Source organism: Octodon degus, unplaced genomic scaffold (assembly GCF_000260255.1).
Source record: "Octodon degus isolate 3935 unplaced genomic scaffold, OctDeg1.0 scaffold00114, whole genome shotgun sequence".
Classification (NCBI taxonomy): domain Eukaryota; kingdom Metazoa; phylum Chordata; class Mammalia; order Rodentia; family Octodontidae; genus Octodon; species Octodon degus.
In genome coordinates, this window is record NW_004524690.1 from 3,616,108 (window position 1) to 3,638,333 (window position 22,226).

The following is a 22,226-nucleotide window of genomic DNA, read 5'->3' on the forward strand; positions in this document are numbered from 1 at the left end:
TACAATAACAGTGGGAAGAAAATAAGCATATACTATAAAAGACTTAAGGAAGTTGTAAGCTATTTATTGAAATCTCTGTGTATTTCCAAAATTTAAATTTATATTCTGTTTTTCTATCAATTGAAAAATAACTCGTACAAAATGGATAGATTGCATCTATCACTAGCATCAGTTTGTGGAGATAGTAGTTCCCAAAATGTAAGTGGTAGATACCTGTGCGTGCTCTCTCTCACCCATGAGTACAGAAAAGTTGTTTTCTCTCCAAGTCACACTTTAGAAGAGCCACTTAACCTGCTGTTTTCATAAAATACATTGTAGCTTATCCTTCTGAGTAAAATAGGCTATTCAACTTTTTTACTACTTTCTAGAAATCAAGCAAACAGACACAAAAAGACCCATTACATTTTATATAAAGTACTCTCATCCTATAAATTTTTCTTAAATATTAATAGACAAAGGACTAGAAATTATATTCAGTGATACTAACCAAATCAGTAGATCATTGTTAAGGTCTACTATGATGGAATTGTTAGCACTACAGAGACACTAACATCGTTGTTTCAAAATCTGAATAATCATTGAACATCAAGTATTAGACATTTATGTAGATATAAAAAAATAAAATAATTATATCTACATGTATATGTAGAGATTTTTATTTATTTAGTGCTGAGGCTTAAACTGAGGGCCATGGGTGTACTAAGCATGTACTCTCCCACTGAGTTGTATTGCCAGCCCCACATTTATAATTTGTATTTATTGTTAATAGCTGTCTCTGACTAGTTTCATTTCTAAATGAGAATTCTAATAACTGACTTCTTTAAACCTACAAAATCCTAAAATATGTCCTTTATTATTCAGTAAACTCAAATAAGAAATAAAAACCAAGAGACACATGTTATTATCATGTTTGTGTATGTGATCCTATGGATAAAATCATGCTGCTGTATGTACAGGCTGTTACAAAACTCATACATCACATGCTAAACAATAAACATTAATTTTGCCCAGGAAATGCACATGCCTAAATCACTGAATCTCCTGTCTGCATTTCGAGTGTGCCTCTGTTACCCCACTGTGAATGTATAGCCCACCAGAAAAGGTGAAATCATAAACCAAAGTAAAATATCAAAGCATTGAAGCTTAGAATGGCACTTTATAAATATGCTAATGTTCTAAAATGTGGTTTATCTCAAAGAACTTTTTCCAAGGAATCTAGATTTTTCTGGACTCACTTAAATCAGAAAAAAAAAAAAAGTATTATTTGGCTCTTTTGGAATGTCATGGTATAAATAATGTTCTAAACTGAAATATGGTATTTTGCTTGGATAGTTACATGGAAGGAGCAATATATTTATGCAGATAATTTTTACACCAAATTTCCTAAACCAAAAAGCCATAGAATATGCAATTTTGGACATAATTTATTTGAAGTAGGTTTTGAAAAGTATTTAGGGCCACAAATGTTCTTTAAGAAGCCACACGTGTGTGTGTGCACAGTTTTTCTTTATTGACACTGTCTCACTTACTAGCTGTTAAAATTCAAATTTATTGACTTTCTTAAAGGGGATAGAATATTTTAAATGTTTCACATAATCTTAGAATGAAAGTTCTTTGTGGGAAAAACATACTTTAAAGAACTTGCGTAAAGTCTTAAGAATATAAAATTGCTTTATGTGTTTACAATTATGTCATTGTCATAATCCTTTGGGATGTGATAATCAGTAATAAAACAGTGCAGTGAGTACCAATTAAGGAACATCAAATCAATGGGTATACAGCTTGCACGCTGATTTAAACAGTTGCTGATTGGAATAAATGGATTTAATATGTACTTATTTGCAAACAGTAGCTTTTCTGTCATCCTGCAAGGACTTGTACATGAATAATCTAGGAATGATACTTACTTACAACTTTAATGAGATACTAATGTGAATCATTTTTTAAAGTCTATGTCATAAAATATTATGAAACACAATGCTAAATAAAAACCTGTCCTCCACTCCAAGGACTTCGCAATAATAATCATAGTGAAGTATATGTCTTTTTTTTATTATGTACTCATCTGATTGAATTATCCTTTTCTGAAGATGGGCCTCTAGGATTTTATTGTTGTAATTAAACTGAAAAATATTTCCAGCATTATGGAGTAGATGTTATTTGCCTATGTCTACACGATACCCAAGAGTCAGTTCTGTAGCCCAGTGAAAATACTATGCTGTTTAATATGCTCCAACCAAGCACATTCTTGACACCAGGAACAGTTTGTATAGTTCATAACCATACACATCAGCAACTATGTACACACAAAACCATTCTTATTTTCCTTTGTGAGCTGCTTACTGTATATATAGCCAGCTTGGCTTGCCTTTGTTTCTTCTCAGTCTTTATAAGAATCAGTTTGCCAGTGAAAGGAAACCAAATTTGGAATTAATGTTATTCTGTGTAGACCTGCAAATATCCTAGTTTTCCCTCCCAAAAAGCAGGTTCATATACTCCTTTGGCCTCATTTTTTAATACACAGGCTTCTTTAGAACAACTACTTGGCATATATTTCTTGTATTACATTTATACATCACTTCAGCTGCTTCTGTTCTTTGTGTTGTTGTTGTTGTTGTTGTTGTTGTTAACTCACTTGTTTTCATTTTTTCTGGTCTTATCCCTGATTTTACTTTCCTGCCCACTCTTTTTCCAGACTTTGGGCTTTTAGAACATGGTACAGCAGTTCCTATCATAAAGCTTTCTTTGACTTATTTAAAATGTTCTTATGTATGAGATTTGGTCAGCAGTTTAATATTTCAATTTAGTTTGCATTTTGATCTTTCTAAATTCTGTCATTGCAAATGTTGAACTAAGAATTTCCACTCTTTTATCTAACTTGTTTTCCTTCGAGTGCATTCTTTGACCAATCCAAAACAGATGACACTTTGAGTTTGCCTTGTACATGTGTGTAGTTCTGGTTCTTCTGAGCTAGCTGTATAACTCATTTATTTAGCATGTGGGTTTGGCATTGAATTACTTGCTTGGGGTTTTGTCTTTGCTGCTTGCCAGAAATTTTATCTTAGGAAAATCATTTAATTTCCTATGCTTTGATTTCTTTATTTGTAAAATAGGAAAACATTATTGATACCCATTACTACATAGGAAGGTGAAAATTCTATGAGCGGATTTATGTTGAATGCTTAGCATAGTTTTTGCACAAAGTGTAACAGTTTATAGCAGTTGCTGTTAATATTAGGAATCTAGTTTGGCCAGATGGGTTCGGATGAGGAGAAAGGAACACATGCATGGAAGAGGGGAAAAATACCATCAATGAGTAGTGCCCACTGTTACTTCTTTCTGAAAAGGTAACATGCCAGAGAATCTCCTCAGAAATTGTAAACATATATAGAAGACACTAAGACCATCATATAAAACACATTTGGTTATTTGGTATAATAGATATTAAGCTCCCCTGGGAGCCAGATAATAGGAAAGCGGTGATGAGCACACCAATGAGGTCTGCAGTTCTGTGGGGAAGATTTATATATAAAGTCACATAGGCCTATAAGTTTCATTAAAGCTATATGTTTCCTTTCATTTTTCTTCTTCCTTTCTTTTTTTAAGCCGTGTTTTTCGTGACATTTCTTAGCTGTAATGAATTGAGCAAACCTAATTCTTGATGGTTCTCTTTTACATGTGTACATACTCTGAGACTTCAGCCATGAGAAATAGTTACAGGAAGGACAGAAAGAATAAAAGAGCAGGAAATGAAGGGAGGAGGGCCACCCATAAGGTCCAGAGAGAAGCAGAGGAGGCATCAGCATTCCTGTGGGCTTTTCAAAGTGATGCAGTTCCTCACTTTCTATATGTTAGGATTTAAATATGCTACGAAAAGACTGCCTATAAGCAGGTACTCTCCTAGGGTCTCAGAGCCTACATCCATTCCTGGGGGACAAGGGCAAATAATTGTTTGAGTTTATGTCTACCATCCTCAAAACACAAAGGGGAGCTTACAAAGAGAAAATATTATTTAAATAAATGCATGTAGGATCGAGTGTGGGGGGGTGGGGGGAGGGATAGCTCAGTAGAATAAGCACCTGTCTGGCAGGTGCAAGGTCCTGAGTTCAATCCCCAGTACCATAAAGAAAGAAAAATAAAGAGGTTTGGTGTAATACATAGATGCATGTAGAGGAAGCACGGCTGTAATCCAAGCACTCAGGTGGCGGAGGCAGGAGGATTACTGTGAGTTTGAGGCCAACCTGAACTTTGTAGTGAAAACCTGTGTCAAAAGAAAAAAAAAACTAGATGGAGGGTGTGTACAATGGATATGGCACCAGTACTTTGTTTTGCTAATGCTAAAAATGTATGGACCAGTTCAGTAATAATATTTCTGATGAGCTCGTCCATTGTCCGACATCCAAAATCTCCCTGTCTTTTCCACTTCTGCCAGCAAATGGACCAGAGGCCCCTAGTACATAGACTTGCCACTTGAACAACTGTTTCTTTGCTAGGTCCCAGGGATGACTGTGACTTAAATATGTTTTGAGAGAGAAGCAGTTAAAGCAGAGTTGACCTTGGCCTTTAAAAGAAGTGTTGTGGTCTTTAAAGTAGACGTACTCTGCAATTGCCCAGGAAAACTATGTAGAAGGTATCAAAAAGAACATGATACTACCCTGTGGCTTTGAGGAGAGTTTGTATTAGGTCAGGATTGCATAATACTTCTGAGCCTGTTTTGTGAGGGGTTTTTGTTTTGTTTTTTTTTTCCTGCTAAAACAGAAATTGTTTGTAAATCACCAAGCAATGCCATCATGACATAATTGTTAAGAGCAAGATCTTAACCCAGATAGTCTACATGGCTAGCTTGTGACTTTGCACAAAGTACCTCATCTTTCTTGTTCTCATTTTACTCCTCTGCATTTACTATCTCAGTTTGTATTTACATCAGAGGGGTGTGGTGATGATTAAATGAAAGTATAAGGTAAAGCACTTTGACTAGTTCTGTGGCATGAGGTAAGCGTGCATTATTATCTTCAGAAAGCAAGGCTGGGGTCAGGATGTTTCGTATGTGTCCTGAGATTATTCTGAACTTACTCTTTTTTTAAAATTTTAACCTATTTTTCCCTATTTTTAATTTTATTTTAAAGAGTAAAAACAAATAGCAGAAACAGAGTAACAATAATATGTATAGTACAAAATTTTGAGACAAGAATAAAAATTTAACAATGGTTGTATTATATATTTTCATCTTCAAATCTGTTGTTCAGATTTAATAGATATAGGTATACAAGATTGGTCAAATAATCAAACTTTAATGCTTACTTTCAATAAACCTTAATTTTTTTTCTTTTCCTTTTTTACTTTTTCTTAAATTTTATTTGAAACAACACATACTAATTGATAAGACATTAGAAGAGATACATATTAGAAGAACAAGATGAGGGTTATTCAACCATGGTTTTTGTATTCCACTTTGCTGTCTTTGATATAGTTGCTCAGTGAACCTGTCCTGAGCAAGGAAAAAGAGGTGTGAGCTAGAGATTTGAAGATCCCACATACAGTAGACAGGTGTGACACAAAGTGTGTAGAATGAAGGCTCACAGGAAATCTAAACTGAGAAGCAGATTTGTACTTGTGAGCACAGGTGAATTTCTCTGGAAAGAGAATCCAAACCTTTCACCAGTTTTCTCAAATACAAGACCCCAAAAGATTTTAGAATCATCAGCTTCCAGGAAATACGGTACTATGTTACTGTATCTCTGGGTAGTCTTAAAAGAAATAATTAAAATATCAGTAAAAGTATCTTAAAAATACAACATTTAACTAGAGAATTTGTTTTAAAGGACTATTTTATATGTCTAACACCCATTTTTGTAAGTTTTTTATTCTATATAATTTAAAACAGTACATATAATAGGTATGACTTTTTAAATATCAGAACATGCTCATTGGTTTTAAAGGTAATTTTTCTGCATGATAATATTCATTTCAGCAATTGTTAGGTATATTAATTTTTAAATATACTACACTATTTTTATGATTATTGTTCCTAATGGCTTTCTTACAACATGCCTCCACTTTTCTGAATATTTCCCATAGTGGCTCTTATAATGATATTTTTATTGTTGCAATTATTACTTTTAATAATTATTTCAACCTCATATATTGACAACTTCTTTAACATCTTCATAATTTAGAACCAGATCTTAGTAATACTGTCAAAAATTTTACGTTCAAGACTGAAATATAGGTTGTAGATATTTTTCCTTTTCTTTCTCAAGTTTAAACTATGAGCTTTATTCTCTGAAATAAGATGTGAATGATAAATCCTTCATCTCTTTCTCAATACAGATATTTTTATGGTTTATTTTTAGCTTTTTGTAAATCTTGTATTAAATATCTTTAATATTTGAAGTGTTATATTGTTTGCCTTGCTGTATCTTTTAAATGCATTTTCTAATTTCAGTTCCTCTTGGTGTTCTCTGACCCAGTCATAAACCTATCTTTACCTGCAAATCATTGAGTGTTTTTCATAAATTGGCTCTGTTTGCTAAAATTCTGGAATTGGCTAATAAGAAATAATTTAGTTCTTCCCTTAAAAATTCTAATATGTATCATTAATTCATTATGATTTTTATAGGCAGAAGATGTACTCTGCAACATTGTTATTTTTATAAACTAAGAATTTCCTCAGAAATATTACCCTATTTGAATCTGTAACTGCTGGAAGTTTAGGATGACTTTGTTAGGTTCTGATCATCAAATGAGCTGTTATAGGCCTGTACTAGATTCTATAATATTTTAAAAGAATTACTAAGAAATTATTATATGACTAATGCTATGAAATAATACATTTCTATTATGTATAAAAGATGTATATATCATATTTCTATTATGTATAAATAGAAATGTATCTAATACATTTCTATTATGTATTTCTATTATGAATTATTTTTACTAAATTCTAACTGCAGAGTAGTATGTAATACTATATCTACTTTCAACTTAATTTCTTTTAACTATAAGCATGCTTATTTTAAATTGAAGCTGTGAAGCCTATGATGGAATCCTGTGACAAAGTAAAGAACCGTTTTATATACATAGTACAGATGTGTCAAAAACATTTATGTTTTTATTTACGCACATGACAACAACCAATCTGAGTGCCTCATCTGAAAGTTACAGCTTAAATTATTCTGTTAAAAGTTCTCTTACCACTTGTACATATCAGTAATGAAAAAATAATCAACATAAGCATCTTTATAAGGCAATTTTAGATCACTAAAGATGCATGAATTTTGACAAAACAGGAAGATTTGAGGCATATTAGGAATACGTTAGGTCTCCACCATGAGGGATAGAAGCATTTATGTCTCTCTCAAAAGGAAAGGTGTAGCCTAGTTGTAGCCTCTTTGCATGATAAGTGGGCAGGATCAGGTAGCTAAAGATGCAGCCTTAATCTGGCTGTGTCTGCAGACCTTCTGAGAAAAGCCAAGCCTGTTTCAGGGTGATTCCCAAAAACAAACAGGACCTCAGAATGCTGCCTACTGCCTAATGGACTGCATGTGTGTCATGTGTCATCGCTCTGACTTGGACCAAAGGGCTACTGGACAATCATTTTCTACAGAACTTACATGTCTTTTTCAGATAAAGTATGAAAATGTTACGTTTGTTCAAGGATTATTAATTTTTTCTGCTTTTTATTATTAAAATTTGATTATTTATAGATCTAGTTATAATATTTCAGAATTCTTTGGTAATGAGCTGATTCCTTTTTTTTAGTGATAGTCTTAAAAAGAATCTATGAAAGGTAGTTATTAGTTTACCTTCAAACTTTTCTTAAAAATGCTGAGTATTTCTTGGAATCATGACTACATTTACTAAAATGTGAATATACTGCATTTTTAGAAGATACAAAGTACATTTCTGTCGTGTGATGTGAGTCATATGTCAGATGCAGCTACTTGATTTGCATGTATATTCTGAAAATTTCCTTGTCCCATGTGACACTTCTGAAATGTCTGTCTGTTCTTTTTTCTTTTTAATTTCCCAAGCTCACTATTTGGATAAGATAGTTAAAGGTACTGTATATTTGCTCTTTGTTGACATATCTACATATATATCTATATATAATCGTGTATCAGATTGCACTAGGTATAACAGTAGACTGTTTTTCATGCATATTATTGTAAATTATGAATCAGGCTTACATTATGTAAAATGCCTCAGATTTAAAGTAGTGAGACTTAAATGTCTGTGTCTCATTTTTATAATTTTGAGTTATCACAGATGTCATTCCTATGTAAAAGCATTAATTTTTCACTAGCACCAAAAACTGAAGATTACAGTGCATTTGCTGTTTTTTGTTTATTTTATTTTATTTGCTTCAAGATCTTCATTGTTGGCAATTCAGCCCATGAGCTTTAAGTTCTAAATTAAAGAATCATAGATATCTTTAAGCATAAGAAACAAGATTAAGAAATTATCAACCTAAAGAAGATTATGGTTAACATGCTGAGAGAAATCTCATTGATCGTCATATAGAAACTTCTTTGGTTTTTCCCAAATGTTTCAAAATATATGTAATATCATAGTTTATGTGTTATCTTTTTTGAGTAACTAAAATATTATGCATTCTTTTAAATCAGAACAAATAATATGGCTCTGCAGAAAACAGCAGATTCTTATATCTTCAGTTATCACAGAAATAAGTGAAGATTTTTTTTCATAAGAGAAAACCCTTTCCCTTTCTCCTCAGATTACCTATTTTCTATTCCTTGTTTGTGCCTTTCATTAGAATATGAAAATATTCATGGCAACATCCAGGCTTTCATATAATAACTCCTGTGCGCATAGTCAGCTGCTGCACTCTGTCAGTGGGGCAATTATAGCTTCCTGTTTCATTAAAAAGAAAACAAAACAAGACATCCATAAGGAAAATTCACCTTTGATGTATTGAAAAATCCATAAATACAGATGGTAAATTGTCTGAAAGGAAAGAAGCAGCAAAATTAATCTCATCCTGACCTGATGGCATCCATAAGCCTAATTTCGTTCTGTCTGCCACAAGAGACTGTCAAAATATTCTTCTTTCTGTTAACTCTAATCTTAAGAGACAGAACGTCTCTTGGAGACATTTTCTTTTCAAGTTCCGCAGTGGAGGAGGGGAAACCAATACTTGAATAATTCTTTTAATATAGACTTAAACATCTTTAAATAGATTGTTCTCTTAAGTTTTGTCACCAAAATAAGAAAAGCGTTCTAATGATAAGAAACTGTAACAAACCCCAATTGCTATAGCCAGTATTTTTATTAAAATATCTCTATATTAAATTATAAATTAGTCTATCCAGAGAGATCAAATTAATAACCAGCTGCAATTCTTAGAATTTTAGAGCATTTATATCTTGCTTCTGTTAGTATCATGTCACACTCATAAACAAGAACTCTAGAATTTCCTTAGTGTCATCCTCATAAACAGATCATGTTGGCTGCATGCCAGATATCATCAGTAGGAAGTGGCAAAAAATGGGTTTTTTTCAATGTCATGTTAGACTGAAACAATTATAGATTTTGGATATATTAAATTATTTTAATTGTTTCCCAAATTTTCCCTCCTTGCCCATAAAAGCAGACAAGATAGGATATAAAGGTAACAGCATAAAAGCCTTAGGGAGATTGTCACAAAATATCACTCTTCGCTATCTGTCTTGAAGCACGTCACTACCGTGTTTTTGTTCAGTCTATCAATGTTTTATTGTGGTCCTTATGGTATTTCATTTTGTCCGTCCTAAGTAATCAAATATGCACAGCTATTACATTTAGTTGGAAATCCTGTCGGTCCTGTCCCATCCGTATGCAGCCTGAATCCTAATGTTTGTTAGAATAGATGCTAAGCTGCTTCACTATTTCCTGGGCTTTGCTTACTCTGTGAAAAGGAATGTACTCTTGGCATAAAGTATAGTCATTAATACTGGCCTATACTTTGTGCAATTATTTAATGCACTGTAATTTCACATGAATATTTGGCAACTCTGAGGCCAGATAAAATTAATGATCTCTTTTGACATCATTCATAAACTCTCATATGCTTTCATGCTCTTAAATTTAGAGGGAATTTTTTTAAAGCAACAAGGTACTCTAAACATTCTGTCACTAAGAAGTGACAGCAGTGTTCGCAACAGATTTGAAATCTAAATGAGGGACTCTAAAATGTTTTTCTGGAGATGATTTTTCACAACATACACTAGACCTTGTTGCTTTGCTGAAGGAAAAAAAAATTAAGTTAATTTTGTCTGGCCTGCAGCAATTTAGTGGACCGTTGCATATATTTCTGTCCTGCACAGGTAAGTGGTGTCTCAAGGATCAGGCCAATCAAAGATGCCACTTGGATAAGAATTAGACTCTGTAGATAATGTTGCTGTTTCTATCCATGTGCAATTACAGTATTTGTGCTGTTTATAAAGGCCTGTTCCCACTAAGTGTCCCGTATCTGTTTATTTTGGGTAGAAAAATTTTTCAATATTCAAATCACTGGTGTCTTCCCTCTTTGTCTTGACAGAGGGTTGTCCTGGTCTGTGCAACAGCAATGGGAGGTGTACACTGGACCAAAACGGCTGGCATTGCGTTTGCCAGCCAGGGTGGAGAGGTGCAGGCTGTGACGTAGCCATGGAGACTCTCTGCACAGACAGCAAGGACAATGAAGGAGGTAAGAAATGCTGAGCATGAAAACAAGCATGTGCCAGAGCCCAGGTTCATAAGTTACAGTGAATATGCAGTTATCTGATGCCAAAAAAGTATGGTCCCTATAGATTGCATTGATTGAAAAGTATATGAGTGCTGATGGAATGATTTTGTTCCATATTTTGCCTGAAACAAATGCAAGATGATTATTATTCAGGGGAAAAGGCAAGGTAAGGAGGCTTCTGTATAATGTCCATTGTTCTCCCTTCCTTTTCCTAATCCCCAGGTGATATCCTTTTCAGTTCTTATATTTAGGGCTCTGAGAATTGGGAGCTCTACAGCAGTATTTTAATAACTAAACATTCCAAAAGACGCAGGGCATTTTCCAAACTCTTCTGTTCAAAGTCGTAGATGGGAAAAATAAAACAGTAACAGAGAACAATCCCCTTGCAGCTGTACTCTGCTATCTTTTCATCTTTAGCTTTACACCTTGTTAAAGAGATGTTGATATTCCACCCAGTTTAAGCCTTCAGCTAAGATAATTATTCTCCCCTCTCAGCACATCCCCCATGCTGTTGTATTTTAATTTCAGAGAATAAAGAGGGAGCTGATAATGGAGTACTTGCTCCTGACAGCTGTTCAACTTCTGGCATATGTTTAGGAGGAAGTTTTTAAGAAGAATCTAGATGTTGCCTGACCTCTGTGGTCACCTGCTCTGTAGTGTCCATCCCAACTCCTCACTTGGAAGGGCTGCGTGGGCAGGTGTTGGCTAGAATGCAGGTTTTGAAGGCAGACACTACCATAAAGAGATGATGTGAACTTAGACAAGATTCATAGTTTCTGAAAATTTCAGTTGCATCCTCTATAAGATTGCAGTAAAAGAATTTATAAAAGGATTAAATGACCAATTGTGTGCAACATACATGGGACACTTCTGGGTGCATGGCGCACTGTAAGCAGCCACCACTATTAATTTGGTTCCATTTAGCTGCCTGAGTGCTCATCCATAGAAAGTTGTCAGAGAAGACTGGGCAGCTTTTTCACATTGCCAACCAGGGTGGCCCTGACCCCTGGTCTCCAGGAAACAGTGACAGGGCCAAGCCCTCCTCTCCCCAACCCTGACACACCCCAGCCAGGTCTGCAGCCATTCTCAACCAACTACTTTTTGTGTCTTTTCTGCCTAACAAAGAGCTGCAGTTCTCCCCAGAACTGTCTAGAAAACTGTTCACCATCTTCCCTATTTTCCCATCTTTCCTCTCAGGAAACTTCAGCCACTGATTCTGTTCTGATGCCTCCATTTCCTGTCTGCCCCTGATGGATTCGGAATGGCTATCGCCCTCACAACTTTTCCCTGCTAATAATACCTTGTTCCCCAGACTACTCCTCTAACCACATGCTTATAGAAATGGCAGCATTAATCCTCTCTGTACCACAGCCCAGATGGTAGCTTTCCTCGTTACTTTCCCCAGAGAGTCCCAACTCCATTTTTCCTACAGCTTGGGGGAGAGAGAGCAACCGTTTCTCCTTGATCTTGTATTTCAGATTGTCTTCTGAGAGGAGATTACATTGAGGAGGTTCCTTATCCTCTCAGAGGGAAGCAAACTGCAAGGCCAAGTCTGTGGAGACAAGACAGAGTAATTTAGGGGCTAATCAACTCTTTAGTATTATCAGCAAGGCAGTTTTTTTCCCTATCCTCAAAATTTATCAACTGTGAATTGGCCTCATTCCCCTTTGTTTATTCTTGTTAGCATGAAACTATGCTATCTCTAGGCTTCCTTCTCTAAGGGGAAATCTGAGCTGATAGAAGACCTCCTGTGAATTCTCTACTTATCTCACATAATTTGCATGCCTGTCCCTAACCTAATTTTGTTGATCTTCCAAGAATTCCCAGTGTATCACTATGTCCTGAGATTGTAACCTGTGTGCCCTGTATCCCAAACTGAAGTGTTCTTTGAACTTACACATAAGCCATGTACATTGAGACAGCATTTTTCCACACCAGATCCCAAATTGAAACACATAATGTCAATTAAGGATCTCATGACGTTAGGACAGTAAAACAGAAGGCTTACAATTAGGAGCATACTCAAAATTCTAGGACATATAGTAACTGTAGGGGCACACAACCATTATGAAAACTAACTTTGGTGTCAGAAAGATGAATTAGCAAGAAAGTAGCTAAGTAACTTGATTTAGCAGATTAGGTAACCAAGGAGAAAAAGATGGTGAAGAATTTGATGTGACCCTGGTCAGAAATTAAATACTTGATATAAGTGAGGAACTTTGCTATAATCCAATTTGAGCAATACAATCTTTGTGAGTGAAAAGCTGTTTACCAATCCCAGAAGTAAAGAAGATATATCAAGAAATTTTGGAAAAGATAGCTACAGGTAGGAAATACTCAAATATCTTAAGGCAGGCCTTTCCTTCCATGCCAAGATAGAATTTCCTTTTTCCAATCAAGTTGGTTCCATTGCCTTTGTCTAATTCTAAAGATCCTCAGAAGTCTACATCTCACTAAACAAGTGTCTGTCTTTGCCCTAAGTAATTTTTTCTGCCTTCTTTGTCACTTGGAAATACTTAAAGAAAAAGCAGCCTTCAAGGGGAATTCTTCACGACAAATAGGAAGAATGGACTGTTAACAAAATAGATTAGAGCAGTTTGTCCCCTGTGACTCCTTTAATCCCTGTGCATTTGTAAGAAGAGAACCTATTGTTTCTTTAAGTTTCAAACAGCTACCTAGATAACGATTTTCAGAACTAAGGACAGTCTTTTACCCATAATATGTTCCTACAACCACTACTCTGAAATCAACAAAGCTGATCTGCTTCTCAAATCCAGCTCCAGGTATCAGACAAAGGCCAATGCATCAGATCATTTAAACAAAGGCAGGCAATAGAATAGTGGATTTATGAATCACATAGTAGATATCAAAAACAAGTGGTAACTGGGGTACAGAACTATGATAACACATCCAAATGGAACACTTAGATCCTGAGGGACAGCTAGGTGCTGCCCTGTCCTAGTGGAGAAAGCTTTCAGAGCAAATGATCAACAGTGCATGCCGAGACAGGGCTCATAAATATTTCTTGTCCTATTCCAATTTAAACCTACAAGTCAGTACCCTGCCACATTAATCTGTCTTTCTTGTTTCTATCCCAGAAGTCATTCTGTTTATGATGTTGCTAATGTCAGAGCAGAGAAAGGTGATAGAAAGAGAATGTTAAGGGTCTGCTGTTAAGGGCTGCATGACCTGGGGTGGCATGGGAAACAGGGTCCTTTACTGCTGCTTTCCTTAGTTCCATGAGTTCCTTCTTCAGACAGCCAACTGCATGGATATCCTCTCTGACCTGTTGTACTCCAGGTCACCTTCTGCTGTCAGACACAGATGCATCCAGGTATTCCAACAATAATTGCACAAACCTCGGTTTTTTTCTTCCAATGACTGTTTTGTTCTATGATGGAGCTATTCTCAAGCCATTTCTTCCTCCAAAACAACCACCACCAGGTCTGGGTTTATATTCCAGTAGCATAACACTGCCACCACAAAAAGGTACCTTTTTATGGTTCTGTGAGGCATGGACTGGGACTGAGCCTTAGTCTAAATGGCTTGAAATAAATTACCTGGCCAAAGAAAAATTAAAGGACTGTCACCAGAGGAAAAGGATATGGATACAGAGTGGGCAGCAAAACAGATTCTACTCTCAGAATACTAGTGACTGTTAGTATTATTTAGTTTTAATATAATGTCATATATTTTTTTTTCTCTGTCATCTCCCTTTCTCCCAAATAACAGCCTTTTCACTTGACAATGAGAGAAGCTATGCTGAATCTCTGACATCCTTTTCGCGCCCAGGCTTAATAAGCCAGCTGACTCTCCGTATTCCATGTGCTATTGGAAGTATTGTTGTCCTTGTACAGCCTGCTCACTGAGCATCTCTTCAGTAGGGCATTTCTTGACTTAACATGACTGAGGGTCACTCTATGCAAGCATCAAAAATGGACTAGTTTGCCAAAGAAAATTCTTTTGAGATACTTGCTAACAAGATGGTTTTGGTGAAATGCGTTACGTCTGGCATCTTTTACCATGTTCCCATCTTTATTCTTATAAAGGAAATCTAGTCCAGGTTCTCTTTGACATCTTTCTGGCCTTAAGTGGGTAACTCCCTTATAGGGACCTGAGGTATTGGACTCAAGTGCTGTCCTGGGGATTTGATACTTGAGGGCATGAGAAGACTTTAAAAAAAGATTCATAATAAACTTTGTTCAGGAATGGTGGAATGTCATAATTCTTACAAGAATAATACCTGTTAGTATTGTCCTTCAGAATTACTAGTTTGTGGTGGTAACCAAAAAGATGTATATAGGGCCGATGATATAGCTCAATGGACTAGGTAAGCGCAGGAGCCAGGGTTCAATCCCTGGCACCACATACCACCCAGGCCCCGCCCCGGGGCACACCAAGCCAGCAATAGAGTCGAGGCATGGTGGCGCATACCTGTAATCCCAACAGTAGTGAGGCAGAAATCAGGAGGATCAATATGAGTCGGAGCTGCGGGGTGAGTTAGCTCCGTTGCTTAAGCCCGCATCGGCAAAGCCAGCCATGCTTGTGGGATCGTGTTCAATACCCAGCTCCACATGCCACACCACACCTGCCCTGAAGGCAGCCTGAGCCAGCCAAAAAAAGATGTGCATAAAGGAGACATCTTTTTAAAGTCTAGGGTCTGATTACAGTAGAGATTTAAATTCAACCAGGTATTCAGAAATTAGAAAAATGAAAGTAGTAAACCAATATTAATATACAAATAAAAAATACAAATGAAACTTTCAAATTGGAAGAAAAAGCAGGACTATGCTAGAGCCAAAATAGACAAAAACAGGAGACAAGATGGAGGAAATTTTCTTTTTTCTTTTCTTTTTGTTTTTGTTTTTGTTTTTGTTTGGCAGAACCAGTGTCTGAACTCAGACCCTTGCGCTTGCCAGGGAAGTGTTTATTCTACTGAGCCATCTCCCTGCCCCCAAAGTTTTCATATAAACAGCAAAATGAATGAAGGTGGTATAAATTTGGAGGTTACCTGATGAAAATTAGAAATTAGATGAAAAAAAAAAGTCTAGCAAGAAAATGAGGCTATTGCAACTATTGTATCTCCCAAACTGAATTCAAAAATAAAAGCTAAATATGCTACAGGTAATAGCAGTGGAAAGAGAAAGATAAATGGATTTTTAAAAAATTGTAAGAGATCTTGGTACTTTCCCCAAAAAGATCTCGATATTGTCAAAAAATAGAGTAGCACTCAGAGTCTCCAGTCATTAACATATATTATCTTGATAATTATTTGGGAGAAAATTACAATTAGTTTGGAAGACTGTTGGATCCTACTTTAAGGAAAAGACAGGAAACTCTGAACCCTTTTGCTATCCACAGGATTTTTACAGCATTTTTCCCTTCTGGGAAAAAGAAATCTAGCCTGTGGTTTCTGAAGCAAAGATCCCAGGACTTCCTGCTGAGACCTAAGGAGTTTAAGAAGGAGAGGAAAATCAGAACCATGCAAATTAAAGCTGAAAATCTCTCCTGTATTTTACACCCATTTGCTGTAGTGTCAGCCTCATAACACAGGAATGAGCATTGCATAGCACCTTCTAGACTCAGGCCTCGCCTTACGCATACTCAGGGTAAGAACCCTACATCAACAACACAAGCGTTAAGCATAATTACAGTACTTTATTGTCTTTTTTGAAAGACTAGTCACCATCCACAACTTGGTGTGTGAATTTTCTACACCTTCATTGAATTTACGTACACTGTTGTGTTTTTAAATTTAAATGGACAAGTACTGTTCTAAATTTAATTCTTCTGAAGGATGTACCTTGCAGATTTTTTCATACCAATATATATATATATATAGGCCTTGTCTCATTCTTCATAATAAAAACAAGAATCTACTAATTAATTATATTGCTACTACATTAATAATAATGTAGTTATTTCTATTTTTTCTCCTAACATTATAGACAAACATGTAGTGAAGTTTTAGGTATCTATCTTCATACGTCTTTGTATAAGTGAACAAATATTTCTTTAGGACAGACTTCTAGGAGTAAGTTTCTAGAGAAAAGGGTATTCCAATTTTTTTATTTTGCTAGCTAGTGCCAAATGCCTTGCAAATATCTTTCAACCACCATATATGTCATCACTATGAAAGTGTTTATTGTCCCCATGTCCGTAGTCTGTGTAATCATTGTACATTAGCAAAATTGTTCAACAAAATAAAAATATGTTTTTTTCTATGACTGAAAATGACCCATTTTCATTGTTTTAATTTGCATTCTCCTAATTACTAGTTAGATTTATGAATTTTTTTTTCCTGCTGTGTTGGGATCCACCCCAGGGTCTTACGCATGTTAGGCAAACGTACTATTGAGCTGTCTTCCCAGCCCTAGGTTGATGATCTTTATATTGGTTTCTTAATGATTTGTATTTTTGTTTTTGTTTGCCATTTTTTAATTGCTTATTTATTTTTCTGACCTAGTCTTTTCTATTGAGTTGTTTCGATGATTTCTCTTTAATTCTCACTACTCTTTGATATATTCTATATATTTTTAGGTGTGTTGTAGATATTTTATCTCAGATTTTCAGTTATCTTTTTGTAAAAGAATAAAAACAAGAAACATTAAAAAATAATAAAATTTCAGAAGATGATAGGAAATCAACAGTTTGTTTTACTGTATATTGTTATCTTCAAAGTAGTTTTTCAGATTACCAAATATAGCCATGCAAAATGGATCCACAATTTTTTTTAATTAAACATTAACTGTTCCTTTCAATAAGCCAATAGACATTAACAATGAAATAAATCAGGCTTACATGTATAAACATTGTATTATCTCCCTAGTGTAAGAAACTGAAAAAGTAAATAAAATCTGAAAGGTACAATAGATACTGTAAAAGAGAAAGAAACTTCTCAAAAGGGAACAGTAGGTGAAAGCAGTAAAGAAAGAAGAGGGAAATATATATATATATATATTTTTTTTTTACTTTGTAATTTATGGTGTTTTTCATCATACAGAAGTTTTTAGATTAATATGAGGTAAACTTTCCTGATGTCTACCTTTCCATTCATTAAGTCTGGCTTTAGTATATCAGAAGTCTTTGTAAGGCCATACATATATATTATGTACATAGATTTTTGCATAATTTCTTTCAGTATTTTTTATACTACTGTGAATGTTTAATGTCTAATTAATGAAGCACATTTTAAAGTATGTATTGGAGCAAAAATAACTCAGGAATTTGATGATAATATAGTGTTTGCGGATAGAGAAAGATAATAAAACCAGCCAGTGCTTCTAATATGCTTCTAAGGCATCATTTTGATTCATTTCAATTTCACCCTTTTGAAGAATGTTTTCACTGCTTTCCTTTGTTCTGCAAATGTATAAAATGCCTACTTGGCTCCAAGAAATGTTCTAGGTGCTGGAGATAGTGAACTAGATTAGCCTCAAGGAGCTTAAGGAGGAAATTGTCTGATTGGAGCCCTCACATTGACGATGATGGTAGGGAGTAAGAGAGAAAGCTAGAGGTCTCTAGGCAAAGAAACCAATCATCTGGACAGGTCTTGTAAGCACTGCTAGGGGTTTCTGTTTTACTCAGAAGACACTGGGGACCACGGAAAGAGACTATTTTGGCTAGCTGAGTGACCACATTTGATTTCTATAAAGATTACTCTGGAGGCAACGTACTTTCGAGGCCTCTTTTCTGTCTCTGTTAAACAGAAGCTGTCTTTCTCTCAATATATTCTTCATACACTTAAAAAATAAGGGATAAACAGTTGAGATGAGAGAAAGAAAAAAAGATAGGGAAAAATAGGAAGGGGAAAAATGATGTATGCTTATAGACAGGATAGCTAAGATGATTGTACTAGAAATTTCTATTAGTTTTTTGAAGGTAACAGTTAATGTTTTGACCAATTTTCTATGCTAATATCTGTAATCTGAGCAACTACATTAAAGACAGCAATGTGCAGTATTGCAACTATAGCTGAATAATCTTGATTTTTCGAATGTGTATTGTCTCTAATGTCTTAGCTATTATTTTATTCTCTCTCTAAACTAAATTAAAAAGTATAAATAGGACAAGAAAAAATAAGGTTTATTGAAAGGAAGAGTTGTTGTTTATTGTTTGATCCATCTTGCATGCCTATATCTAGTAATCTGAACAACAAATTTACTGGTAACTGTATGTAATATAACAACCATTGTTAATTTTTCTATTCTTTTTTCTTTTTTTTTTTTTTTTTTTCCGGAACCAGGGATTGAACTCAGGCCCTTACGCTTGCCAGGGAAGCACTTATTCCACTGAGCCATCTCCCCGGCCCCTCTATTCTTGATTTGAAATTGTATAGCATTTTTGTTTTATGTTGCTTTGTTTTTGTCTTTATTCTTGTTATTTGTTTTTGGGCTTTTTTCCTCGTTAAAATAAAAAAAAATAATGATAATAAATCAAGCTGTTGCTGACATCTTGTCAAAAGATGACCAACGTAGCTTGAAGGTAGTTGCACAGAAATAGAACGAGACTGATTCAGCTGGAGAGATAGCTCAGAAGTTTACACACCTGCCTGGCAAGCACAATCCTTGCTACCACATGCTGCTCCAGCCCCAAAAACCAGGCATGGTGGTGCATGCCTATAATCCCAGTACTGAGAAGGCTGAGACAGGAGGATCACTGTGAGTCTGAGCTGAGTAGTGAGACCCTGCATCAAATAACTGAAGCAATAAATAAGTCAGAGAGAGAGAGACTGATTCAAGAAATATTTGAGGTAAAGAACAGAAACTAGAGCTGGCAATTGACTAGGTGCAGAAAAAAGGAAGGGAAAGGGGAAGTCAGGGATGACTGACCTTTAGGTTTCTACATGGATATAGAAAAGGGATGGGAGAATGCTGGGTCCATGCACTGAAATGGGAAAATAAAACAGAAGCAGAATGTTTATAGGAGATCATAAGTGCTGTGGTGTAGTTGTGTTAAATCTTATTTGATTTATTTATTTATAATTGAGGGGTATTTTTTAGGGAAGGGTCTACAGGGTGTTCAGCGTCTCACTACTAGGTTGGACTCCTAGTGAGCTGCCTGTTTACAGCCTCCCAAGTGCTGGGATTACAGGCGCGCACCACCATGTTCAGTCTCAATTGCCGTCTCAGTGCACCTCGGGGGTGGGACTGGCCAGGCATACCCAGATCAAACCCCCGGCCCCTGCACCTGCTTGCAGGCTCTTTAATGCGCTGAGCTACTTAGCCAGCCCTAGTTGTGTTAAATTTTAAATGCCTGTGTAACATCCAAATGGAAATATCTGCATGGCAGTATATGCATTTTTAGTGCTGGAGAACAGTCAATCTGAGATCGTTAGCCTGAAATGATGTGAACATGGGAGTGAAACCACCAAAAGCATGTGATACAGACTGACCAAGAATAGACGAAAAACAAACATGATCCCAGTTCAGTAGCTTATTACAAAAGCATATTACAAAATGATGACTGAAAAGAATAATGAAAGGCATACCTACATACTATTAAACTTCTGTAGTCCACAACTAAAATATTGCATTAGAATTTCTAACTCTAACCTGGAACTTGATGGGATTTGGGGGCTTCCAAATACCATAGTCACAGGTGAGGTGATAGACAATAATTATCTTGTGGAAAAAAGAAAATTCATTAAATGAAAGTATGTGGATTTTTATCTGGTCAGTAAATCAAAGTTGTAAAAATGCATTAAAATACCTAATCTTCTTGAAAGAAGAAATTTAGTTTTGACAGCCCGAGCAAAACCAACATAGAAGGTGACGCAGGAAGAGTCGGACTCACAGATTTAATAATCTGACAAAAAAAACTAACCAAATGTGTATTCAAATCTTACAGAAAATATATTAACGATGATGTGAAGAATAATACAAATGGAATAGGGTAGAAACTTTAAAGGAAGACTAGGCATTGGCCATGAACCAAAGCCGGCTTTTGTAGATAAAGTTTTATTGGAAGGTAGTCACACACATTCAACTACATGAGTTACAAAACTCTTCTAGCACTATAAAGGCAGAGTTGAAGAATTGCCAGCAGAAATTATATGTCTCACAAAGCTTAAAATAGTCACTGTTTAGCCCTTTAGAAAATAAGTTTGTCAATCACTGTAAAAGGTCATGAAAATGCCCTTTTTAAAGACAAGAACATGTTTTAAAATATGGACAGAATAGATAACTTAAAAAATATTGAGGGTGGAGTGGAGGGTTCCATAAACTATATGGTCTTCTCCACATCAGAGTACCACTTGTATTGCAAAGCCTTAACTGAAGAAAGACTCTTAACTAATAATTGAAGTTGTTATTTAGTGGGCTTTGAACCTTTCTGAATCTTGTTAGACTTTTTATGATTAATGATATTAGACATGGCTTCTGTGCCAATATAAATGTAAGCCAACATAATATTCCTGAGACTAAAATGGAATCTCAACGATTTTGAAAGGCTATTCCAGGAAGACAATTTTACTACACTATACACTTGGGCAAATGGGTAATCAGCTTAGTTGTACCAGATAGCCCTGTGTGCTGTTGTATGAGCACAGACAAAGGATGAAAAATGTTTTCTCATGTTAGCGGAAGCCAGATTCATAACCATCCATCACTTGCTTGGGCAAGTTACTGAGAAACTCTGCAGAAAAATAACAAACTATGTCCGTGCATCTTGCCTGTTGGAAATGAGATTCTTTCTCTGATTGATGTTAGCAGAGTGGCTTATAAAAACGCATTTCCAACTGATTAGTTCAGAAGGTGTCAATCTCTTGCAGCTTTATGACCTACAGACTACATGCCAGATGTACATTTGCTTTCTATAAACTAACAAAGATGAATGACAAAATCTGAGCATTCCTTCTTGGCAACTGTACCATATATTGCCTAAGGAAAGAACCTGTAGGAGTGGTATTGTGGAGGAGGGGAGGAGAAGAGCAATTAACCCTTAATGTTTCAGGTTAATGTACTATTTAGAGGTATTTTCCCTTTTGACTGATGTTTGTGTATGTTAAAGAATGAGAGTGAGGGGAAAACCTATACAAAATTTGTCTTAAATTATCTCCCAGATATATATATATATATATATATATATATATATATATATATATCCATTAATTAAGAACTACTAACTGAAATATATTATAAAGCATATATTAAAAATTCCTCAAAGACTTTAATATAATTTTAAGTTGCTACTGAAAGGGTTGAGAATTTTTTAAAAACTGTTTTGAAACCATAAATGACACTAGGACACTAGATCAGTATTCTCCTACTTTGGAAACATGAGTCATAATAAGTATGCTTACAGTGGAAGAAAAATAGAGGAAAAAAACAGTGTTTCACCTTATTATTATCTTATATTCTCATGAAAAATAAGGCAATAGTATGGTTTCATCTTTCTTCCACTAGAAATATTGATAAATATTTACACATTTTTCATCTTCATGGCCTTTTGGCTAAGAAGGTAATATCCTGACAAATTTATATGAAGTTTTAAAGCTCAC

At 35.3% G+C, this 22,226-nt stretch overlaps 1 protein-coding gene across 3 annotated transcripts in view; it reads left to right on the top strand.

Annotated features, from left to right (window-relative positions):
• Positions 1 to 22,226, top strand: part of Tenm3 (teneurin transmembrane protein 3) — a 224,670-nt gene that overhangs the window by 125,921 nt on the left and 76,523 nt on the right. For 2 of the 3 annotated variants that reach the window (XM_012516586.2, XM_023699614.1), the window contains exons 10-11: positions 8,034 to 8,060; positions 10,541 to 10,687. In XM_012516586.2, the coding sequence (XP_012372040.1) occupies positions 8,034 to 8,060; positions 10,541 to 10,687 (174 nt within the window). The remainder of the gene's footprint in view (positions 1 to 8,033; positions 8,061 to 10,540; positions 10,688 to 22,226) is intronic. The other variant, XM_023699615.1, reaches the window with a different exon arrangement.